The sequence below is a fragment of the Oncorhynchus mykiss genome, chromosome 10 (genome assembly GCF_057628025.1).
Source record: "Oncorhynchus mykiss isolate SJ-2025 chromosome 10, ASM5762802v1, whole genome shotgun sequence".
NCBI classification, from domain to species: Eukaryota; Metazoa; Chordata; class Actinopteri; order Salmoniformes; family Salmonidae; genus Oncorhynchus; species Oncorhynchus mykiss.
Genome location: NC_143031.1, coordinates 60,594,305 through 60,604,669, shown reverse-complemented (window position 1 = coordinate 60,604,669; position 10,365 = coordinate 60,594,305). Strand labels below are relative to the sequence as shown.

Genomic DNA, 10,365 nt, shown 5'->3' with positions numbered 1-10,365 from the left:
TGAATGTAGCTCTCCCCACTCCGCTCGAGCCCAACACACAGGGTTAGCGGGGTGTGTAACTGGCGGCAGAGAAGTCAGGCGCAGGAGAGCAGAAGTGGATAATAACCGGAGTAGTTTATTAAGCAAAACCAATGGCATCCAGAACAACAAGATAAATGGGCACAACATAACCCTTAGTATGCTCTCGGTGAAACGTGCACAAGCCCTACAATAAACAATCTCACACAAAGACGGGGGGGGAACAGAGGGTTAATATACACAACAAGTAATTGAGGGAATAGAAACCAGTTGTGTGAAAAAACAAATCAAAACCAATGGAAAATGAAAAGTGGATCGACGACGCCGCCCGACTTCGGCGGAAGTCGTGACATGCGCAATGTATGTCTGCTTAAAATGCTTCCTTTCCTGCATACATTTGTCAGAGAAACGGTAACCACTATTACTTTGCCATTCTGTATGAACGTGTCAGGAGGATCCCTCTGTACTCTTGCCTATGAAATGGATATCAAAGGGGTTCCTGGCAGAGAGGGGTCCATAGTTTATTATGAACCACAGGTTTGCATATTTCATTTTCATTATCACCTTTTTTAAATGTCCTATATATTCAGTGCAGCAGACATTTAATGTGACTGGCACAACTACAGAATGATCACATTAGTGTAGTTTAAATATTTACAGTAGAATAGGACATTAGCTGTGGAGCAGGTTAGAAAACTATTGTATTCATGCAATAAGCACTAGAAGGTAGTATTTCGTACACTGTAATTTCAGACTAAATACCAGTATCCTAGAATACCAGTAATATATTAATGGGTTGTATTGGACTGCTACCACAAAGCTTGAAGTGGAGTGGCTAATTTGTAAATATTTGTATTTTTCAGTTTATGCGTCCTGACCTAACACTACAGCAAATGGATAAGAAAGGATCCTTGAGTGAGATCAAAAAATACAACCAAAACAATGGCTGCAGAGAAAGCTCCCCTCAATACCGACAGAACTAAAGCATGTGGGTAGACCAGAACGAGCAAGTCAATGTTCCGAGTTACTACTGGAATGCCTACTGCTGCACTAACAAGAACCGCAACTCTCTCATGTCTGGAGGTGCCTTGAGAAATAACAGCTCAGGGTGTTAAAGATGATATTAACTCTGACACTGTGCTTCGATGGCTATTGAGTGTTGGCAACAATTTCATATTCCATTATGATCTGGTATGATTTTGAATTCATGCTTAGATTCATACATGGTTTGGCGGGGAATTCCCAAGGAGATGTTTGAAAATTTGCCACGTTAGCTCATCAGAATTTTTAAACATATCCCTGACCATAAATATTATCCTATTGATCAAATTTGTGGTTAAAATGTATTACAATTTCAAAACATATCCTTTGTTGTAATTATTCGTAAAGCGTATGTTTGTTTGTTTGTTTGGTCACACAGAGTTGTGCAACCACGTCTTTGTGAATTCTTGTTGCTATGAATCTATAATCCAATAAAGCTTGTTTTGTGAAAATAGACATATTACAGAACCATTTTTTACATGCTGTTGATGAACCTGTTGGTATTTTATGTCAAAAGAGATCTGATGAAGGCAGCAATACTGTCGGTGGAGATTTCTTTGGTCGCGGTACCCTCTAGTGGTCTATAAAGTGCATAAACTGGGAAGGAGACAAAGGGACCACGGTCAGTTGCAGACATAAATGTCATAGATAGAGATGTAGTGATTCATGACTCAGTCGAACAACTCAGTCGATTCTATTTCATTCCCATCTACTCTGATAAAAAAACAAATCGGATTGGTAAAATATGTCATGCATATTGTTGCTCTATGCAGTGCCATTGTTACACAATTCGTATCTGTCTAACTTCCAGAGTCTGACTCTGTATCTTTGTTCAGTACATTTTGATTTATTGTTACATGATAAAACACCAAAACCATTGCAAGGTTTGGTGAATCTGCACTTGACCCAATGCCAACCCAAACTTTTATTTATTATTTATTTTTATTTTTTTAGCTTTACTTTAACAGGGAAGACATATTGAGACCTAGGCCTCTTTTGCAAATGTGCCCTGTATATACAACATAAATATATATATATACAGTGCCTTGCGAAAATATTCGGCCCCCTTGAACTTTGCGACCTTTTGCCACATTTCAGGCTTCAACCATAAAGATATAAAACTGTCTTTTTTTGTGAAGAATCAACAACAAGTGGGACACAATCATGAAGTGGAACGACATTTATTGGATATTTCAAACTTTTTTAACAAATCAAAAACTGAAAAATTGGGCGTGCAAAATTATTCAGCCCCTTTACTTTCAGTGCAGCAAACTCTCCAGAAGTTCAGTGAGGATCTCTGAATGATCCAATGTTGACCTAAATGACTAATGATGATAAATACAATCCACCTGTGTGTAATCAAGTCTCCGTATAAATGCACCTGCACTGTGATAGTCTCAGAGGTCCGTTAAAAGCACAGAGAGCATCATGAAGAACAAGGAACACACCAGGCAGGTCCGAGATACTGTTGTGAAGAAGTTTAAAGCCGGATTTGGATACAACAAGATTTCCCAAGCTTTAAACATCCCAAGGAGCACTGTGCAAGCGATAATATTGAAATGGAAGGAGTATCAGACCACTGCAAATCTACCAAGACCTGGCCGTCCCTCTAAACTTTCAGCTCATACAAGGAGAAGACTGATCAGAGATGCAGCCAAGAGGCCCATGATCACTCTGGGTGAACTGCAGAGATCTACAGCTGAGGTGGGAGACTCTGTCCATAGGACAACAATCAGTCGTATATTGCACAAATCTGGCCTTTATGGAAGAGTGGCAAGAAGAAAGCCATTTCTTAAAGATATCCATAAAAAGTGTTGTTTAAAGTTTGCCACAAGCCACCTGGGAGACACACCAAACATGTGGAAGAAGGTGCTCTGGTCAGATGAAACCAAAATTGAACTTTTTTGGCAACAATGCAAAACGTTATGTTTGGCGTAAAAGCAACACAGCTCATCACCCCGAACACACCATCCCCACTGTCAAACATGGTGGTGGCAGCATCATGGTTTGGGCCTGCTTTTCTTCAGCAGGGACAAGGAAGATGGTTAAAATTGATGGGAAGATGGATGGAGCCAAATACAGGACCATTCTGGAAGAAAACCTGATGGAGTCTGCAAAAGACCTGAGACTGGGACTGAGATTTGTCTTCCAACAAGACAATGATCCAAAACATAAAGCAAAATCTACAATGGAATGGTTCAAAAATAAACATATCCAGGTGTTAGAATGGCCAAGTCAAAGTCCAGACCTGAATCCAATCGAGAATCTGTGGAAAGAACTGAAAACTGCTGTTCACAAATGCTCTCCATCCAACCTCACTGAGCTCGAGCTGTTTTGCAAGGAGGAATGGGAAAAAATGTCAGTCTCTCGATGTGCAAAACTGATAGAGACATACCCCAAGCGACTTACAGCTGTAATCGCAACAAAAGGTGGCGCTACAAAGTATTAACTTAAGGGGGCTGAATAATTTTGCACGCCCAATTTTTCAGTTTTTGATTTGTTAAACAAGTTTGAAATATCCAATAAATGTCGTTCCACTTCATGATTGTGTCCCACTTGTTGTTGATTCTTCACAAAAAAAAGACAGTTTTATATCTTTATGTTTGAAAACTGAAATGTGGCAAAAGGTCGCAAAGTTCAAGGGGGCCGAATACTTTCGCAAGGCACTGTATATATATACACATTAACCTTTTGATGCAGTGATGAGTCTCAAAACTCATCTGTAACCAAACGAAGGGCACTATGGTAGATGGCATCCAAAGGTTTAAGAGTAGCAGCATCTGATAACTAATGTCACCATAATCAAGAACAGATAAAAAGGTTGACTGAATAATCTGCTTCTCACTGCTTAGAGAAAGGAACGATCTGTTTCTGTAGAACAATCTTAGCTTCTTAACCAGCTCATCTATTACTGAACAAAAATATAAACGCAACACAGGAGGTTGGTGACACCATAATTGGGGAGGACGGGCCCATGTTAATGTCTGGAGCGGAGTTAGTGGAGTCGTATCAAATACATCAAACACATGGTTTCCATGTGTTTGATGCCATTCCATTCCATTATTATGAGCTGTCCTCCCCTCAGCAGCCTCCACTGAAACGCAACATGCAAAGTGTTGGTCCCATGTTTCATGAGCTGACATAAATGATCCCAGAAATGTTCCATACGCACAAAAAGCTAATTTCTCTCAAATGTTGTGCACAAATTTGCTTACATCCCTGTTTGTGAGCATTTATTCTTTGCCAAGATAATCCATCCACCTGACAGGTGTGGCATATCAAGAAGCTGATTAAACAGCATGATCTTTACACAGGTGCATGCACCTTTGCACCTTGTGTTGGGGACACTAAAATGTGCAGTTTTGTCACACAACACAATGTCACAGATGTCTCAAATTTTGAGGGAGCATACAATTGGCATGCTGACTGTTGGAATATCCACCAAAGCTGTTGCCAGATAATTGAATGTTCATATTTCTACCATAAGCCTCGTCCAACATCGTTTTAGAGAATTTGACTGTATGTCCAACCTGCCTCACAACTGCAGATCACATGTATGGTGTCATGTGGGCGAGCGGTTTGCTGATGTCAAAGTGCTGATGTCAAATGGTGGTCACACTAGATAATGTCTGGTTTTCTGATCCACGTCCATACTTTTTTTACCAACACATGTATATCTTTATTCCCAGTCATCTGAAATACATAGATTAGGGCCTAATGAAAAATCTTAGAAATTGTCGCATGTTGCGTTTATAGTTTTGGTCAGTATAACTGACCTGTGACTTCTGTGTGATGACAAGACTGGTGTGTTAGCCCTTCGAGCTAAAGCTGAGGCATTTGCCTTAGACACACCTCTTCAGATCTCAGACAAGGTTACTCATCACATTAGCACTGTTTACTGAACCACGTTAGTTTCATATACCCTAGTGCAGCATATTTGTTCATGGTCCCTGACACTTCTGAATCCTGAACACGTACGTTATTTCTAGCCTTTTTGTGAATGATTTTCCTTTGTTTTGTTTTAATCACTAGGGCCAGGTGTGGATCAACGGTTTCAACCTGGGCCGCTACTGGCCTGCTCAATGGCCCACAGTTCACATTGTACATGTCCGCTAGCATCCTGAACACGGCCGCACCCAACAATGTGACCGCTGGAGCTGGAGGGGGACCCATGCTCCCCCGGGCCCTGTATCGTGGAGTTCACCAACAACTCGTTCCTGAACGCCACGGTTAAGTCTGATCACAAACACCAGAGGGCGCTGTTACATAAAGATCTCATGATGATCGCTGATCAAAAATATACTTACTGTATTTATCTAGAACACAGATCGGTGGCACCTTAATTGGGGAGGATGGGCTTGTGGTAATTGGTGGAGCGGAATCAGTGGAATGGTATGAAATACATCAAACACTCCGTTCCACCCATTATTATGAGCCGTCCTCCCCTCAGCAGCCTCCACTGATCTGGAAGTGATCTATTTTTCACTCATCTTTTAAAAATCAAAGAGTAATGTTTGTAATTTAATCACTGTACCTTTAACATGACCTCTATAGAGTGTCTTAAAACCCGATACGACTTTGTTCACATGAGTATCTCTATTCAAAGGGAATTAAGTATTCGTCATTTGAACAGTATGTATGTCTTTTTGGAAATGGAATCATGTTCACAAAGGAAAATGACTAATTTAGAAGTGCTATGAACTTGAGTAGTACTCTAAATACAAGTTGCGGTCAGTGGTGCTCAAATCATGAGCCTGGAGGTTTTTGTAATGTCAGGGCACGATGCAACCCAAAATAAACCTTTTAAAGGCCTTGTCCCCGATGTTCACTGAGATCACATTCATGGTAAATGCTGGCATGTCTGCTCAAGTGTAAATAACTTTAAAAGTATCTTATAGTGCGCTGCGCAATAGAGCGTCTTGAGTTCAATGCTGCCCTATATTGTGAATTGGGGGAACATGGTTGAGAAGGATGTGTCAAATGATCTGTACCTTATTGTGTGCCACCTAACTGCAGGGATATTATGCTCTCATTGATTTCTGTAATGAACCATTTGGTGGGTCTTGTAAATGAATAGTTCTTGTGTTCAACTCAAAACCGGATATGCTTCCTTTTAACATTTAGATTATTTCAAATACTTTGGGATTTCTTTGTATCTTGGTTGTTATCATTTTTGTTAATGTGTTGTTTAATGTGCAGGCACAAACCATCCTGTACTTTTTGATTTATAAATGTTTTAATAAAATTTGGTGAATGCAATATGATAATGTCATAGTACTGTACAGATCTCAAGTTAGGATTTGAAATACAACCCTACATTAAAACAATCCAAATCTTAAACCCAACTATGGAACAATGAAAAGATGAACACAGGAGAGGAGTGTGTAAATAGCAGCAACACTATACACCCATTATTCATTCTTGAAGCCTCTGTTGTGGCCAACAGCTTCTATAAGCCTGCTCTGTAGTGTCTCTTTGGAGGAGTAGATGGGCAGCTGCAATAGAGAGTGACAGGTCAGCGCCTCTGGGAAATGCTGTTGGGAGGAGTTGAGAAGGGTTTGGACCCTCATCCTGATCTGGTTCATACCCAGGATGGGCACACGATCACAGCCAGTCAGGAACACTGAAGGGGCAAAGGTGTTAAAAGGGAGAGGGCAGTGAATGACAGAATATAACTTTATTCTCAGTAGCCTACGTTATTGGTTCATCTGTTAGAATGAAAACGTTCCATACTTACACAGGAACGCTTTCTTTTGATCCTCTGTCAGTTCCTCAAACACCTCCCAGAATGTGACGATGTTGGGATGCCCAGCATGGTACTCTCCTTCATACACAGTGTTCTAGGGGGGAAATGCCCTCAATTAATATGGTGAAGAAAACCATTTGTCAAATCAATGCATCAAAACATTTTAGCCAGGTTGCAGAACATGTTCACCATAAATCCCAAATCAACCCCAGGACACTTGTTTTTAAGGCTCCATCTTGCCCTCTGATAGGCTAGGTGACATTTCTGCCATATATTATATGTTTTTACTTGTTTAATGCTCTCAGATGTAGACAATTGACTCAGAGTAGATTTGGGATTGAGCTTCAGTCATGTAGTAACAAAACATGGTTCTGACCTGTTTCAGCGTTTCCCAGTCGAAATTCTCCTTCCCCACCATCACTCCCCTCAGTTCCTCTGGCTGGAAGAACTCCACCACGTTCTTGTCACACACCTTGAAGAAGCCTTTCCTGAACTCTTCAAACACCACCTCTACTGACTGGTTGAAGATGTAGTTCACATAGGTGTCAACAAACTCCTTCCTGTCAAAAGAATGACAGACTGTCACGCCCTGACCATAGTATTCTTTGTTTTCTTTATTATTTTGGTTAGGTCAGGGTGTGACATGGGTGATATGTGTGTTTTTGTCTTATTCTAGGGTGTTTGTACTGTCTAGGGTTTTTTGTAGATTTATGGGGTTGTTTTCATCTAGGTGTTTATGTTGGTCTATGGTTGCCTAGATTGGTTCTCAATTAGAGGCAGGTGTTTATCGTTGTCTCTGATTGGGAACTCTATTTAGGCAGCCATCTTCTTTGGGTATTTCGTGGGTTATTGTCTATGTGTAGTTGCCTGTGTCAGCACTCGTTATCATAGCATCACTTTGTTTAAGTGTTCTTTGTGTTTTTCGTCATTCAATAAAATCATGGATTCACACCACACTGCGCTTTGGTCCACTTCTTACGACGATTGTGACAAAGTCAGATATCCATTGAGTTGTAGCTAGTATAGGTTGCTGTCAATTCCAGATGATGTCAATTCAAGGAATGAGAAGGGTCATTTACTTTCCATTATGATTTCTCCATTCATACAAATATATTTCAATGTGTGATGATTTTGCCGAAATGGAATTGACCCCAATCCTGGTAGCTGTAGCAATGGAGTGTCATACTGTAAACCTTATATTTTGTCAGTTGTCAATATTGCTATAACCTTACTTGTTGGCACTTGTGACGAGATTTCCAGTTTCTTTGGGATCAAGTTCCACCACTACATCACCCCACATCACCTATAAATAGTGCGTAATGAAAAAAAGTGAGGTAAATGAACAAGGATAACACTGCAGACTGAGGGTATGGACAAATAGATGGGAGTGATATGCGAGAGACATACACACTGAAATAATATAATTTATCTTATGTTCAGTAATTCATACCACTTCACTTCAATTAACTACAGATGTAGGAACTTAATTTGAGCCAATTTGATACAGCAGGAAAACAATCCTGCAGCAACAGAAAATGTGAATTATTTTAGTGAATTATTTTTATTTATTTAACTAAGTCAGTGAAGAACAAATTCTTATTTATCCTGCCGATCCTTGACTTCGGCGATGTCATTTACAAAATAGCCTCCAACACTCACCTCAGCCAATTGGATGCAGTCTATCACAGTGCCATCCGTTTTGTCACCAAAGCCCCATCTACTACCCACCATTGTGACCTGTATGCTCTCGTTGGCTGGTTCTCGGTACATAATCGTCACCAAACCCACTGGCTCCAGGTCATCTATAAGTCTTTGCAAGGTAAAGCTCCGCCTTATCTCAGCTTACTGGTCACCATAGCAAAACCCACCCGTAGCACGTTCTCCAGCAGGTATACATCCCCAAAGCCAAAACCTCCTTTGGATGCCTTTCCTTCCAGTTCTCGAAATGCAAAAATCACTGAAGTTGATCTCCCTCACTAACTGCAAGCATCGGCTGTCAGAGCAGCTTACGGATCGCTTCAGATGGACACAGCCCATCTGTAAATAGCCCATCCAACCAACTACCTACCTCATCCCCATATATGTTTTTTGTATTTTTCTGCTCTTTTGCACACCAGTATTTAAACTTGCACATCCTCATCTGCACATCTATCACTCCAGTGTTAATTGCTAAATTGTAATTACTTTGCCAATATGGCCCATTTATTGCCTTACCTCATTACTTCATTTGCACACAGTGTATAAAGATTTCTATTGTGTTATTGACTGTACGTTTGTTTATCCCATGTGTAACTCTGTTGTTATTTTTGTCGTGGCCAGATGTGATACAGCCCATAATTATATTTAATGGACATTATTTTGTAGGGGTCATTTTAAAGTGGAAATGACTAACTTTAGAATTCTTTAAAATACACTACAAGTTTGTATTTCTTGCAGTGTGGGAAAATTGTCAGCAACAAAAGGGTGATCAAATTAAAATCCTACATCTGTATTATGTTACATTTGACTTGTTCATCAATCAAACTGTTTGAAATCAATACATACTGAGAAAGTTATGTCCATGTTTTCAACATCATCATCAGGGTAATCCAAGATGTACTGCAAACTCCTTCAAAATCATTGAAAATAATATGTGACAATAAATGTGACAATTATAAATCGGCAATCAATAAATCATGATGCTTTCATAAATGAAAAACTATTTATCCAAATAATGAATAATTGCTTATCCTCACAGAGCAAGTGCCCTGCCCCTAAGATGCAATAAAATGCCTTGAGATGCAATTTCTTAATCTGTCCTTGGTGTCCTTATAACAAATACAACTGCCTGTACTGTAATACATTACTGACTAAGGGATAACAATATATTATGGTCTGAACTTACCCTGCTTCAATGGGGCTAAACTCTCTCAGGTCCTCTAAAGAGGGATTGATGTTCACCAGCTTCTTGAAGAAGGCCATGGGGAAGGGGAGGTGCACCATGTTGTTGTTGTACAGGGCCATCCCACACAGAACCCCAAACAGGAAATAACGCTTCTCCTCCACTCTAGGCTGTTAGTGAGGATGTGTTGGACAAGAGACAAGAAATAAACCATAAGTGAAAGTATAGGACATGCTGTTGTTAACCTGCGGAAAATTATAGCTTAATATACAGTAAAGGGAAGGTAGTGTGGTTTCTAGAATACAGTAGTAGGCTAGTAATACAGTAGTAATACTATAGTAGTTCTTCTCTAGAAACATATAATTACAGTGTTTCACTACCAGCACATTTGAAGCTATTTGAAAGTACAATAATTATCAATATTTTATTTCTATAATGTGTTGAGGTGCGAAAAACCTCATAATCCATGTGCGATTTCCCTAAACGTGCCTCACCATTGCAGGGAACCAGGCCAGCGTATTGTTGTCGTTGTACATGAACATCTCAGACTCGGGTACCAACAGCTTATCAAACAAATGGAGGAAGAAGTCCCTTTTGTAGACATCTGTCAGCTTCGGGACATTTTTCATTATGGAAATTTTAATATTAAAATGTGATTAAAAAAAATATACAATTTTTG

At 39.9% G+C, this 10,365-nt stretch overlaps 1 protein-coding gene and 1 long non-coding RNA gene across 2 annotated transcripts; one reads left to right on the top strand and one right to left on the bottom strand.

Moving 5' to 3' along the window:
* Nucleotides 1-364: 364 nt before the first annotated feature.
* Nucleotides 365-1,515, top strand: LOC110534393 (uncharacterized). The gene is made up of 2 exons (XR_002475113.3): nucleotides 365-555; nucleotides 882-1,515. It is a non-coding gene; the product is annotated as an uncharacterized LOC110534393 (long non-coding RNA).
* Nucleotides 1,516-6,276: 4,761 nt separating this feature from the next.
* Nucleotides 6,277-10,315, bottom strand: LOC110533170 (E3 ISG15--protein ligase HERC5-like). Its single transcript, XM_036989370.2, has 7 exons — nucleotides 10,181-10,315; nucleotides 9,690-9,856; nucleotides 9,350-9,413; nucleotides 8,038-8,108; nucleotides 7,182-7,365; nucleotides 6,797-6,899; nucleotides 6,277-6,682 (listed from the first exon to the last, which is right to left on the bottom strand). The coding sequence occupies exons 1-7, from the start codon at nucleotides 10,313-10,315 to the stop codon at nucleotides 6,471-6,473; spliced, it is 936 nt and encodes a 311-aa protein (XP_036845265.2). The 3' UTR covers nucleotides 6,277-6,470.
* Nucleotides 10,316-10,365: the final 50 nt, after the last annotated feature.

Excerpts from the sequence above, each read along its gene's own strand:
- LOC110533170 (XM_036989370.2), bottom strand. The coding sequence starts at position 10,315 with ATGAAAAATGTCCCGAAGCTGACAGATGTCTACAAAAGGGACTTCTTC. Across the intron at positions 9,857-10,180 it reads TGGCCTGGTTCCCTGCAATG|CCTAGAGTGGAGGAGAAGCG; the intron begins GTGAGGCACGTT and ends CCTCACTAACAG. Across the intron at positions 8,109-9,349 it reads ACATGGACATAACTTTCTCA|GTGATGTGGGGTGATGTAGT; the intron begins GTATGTATTGAT and ends CACTATTTATAG.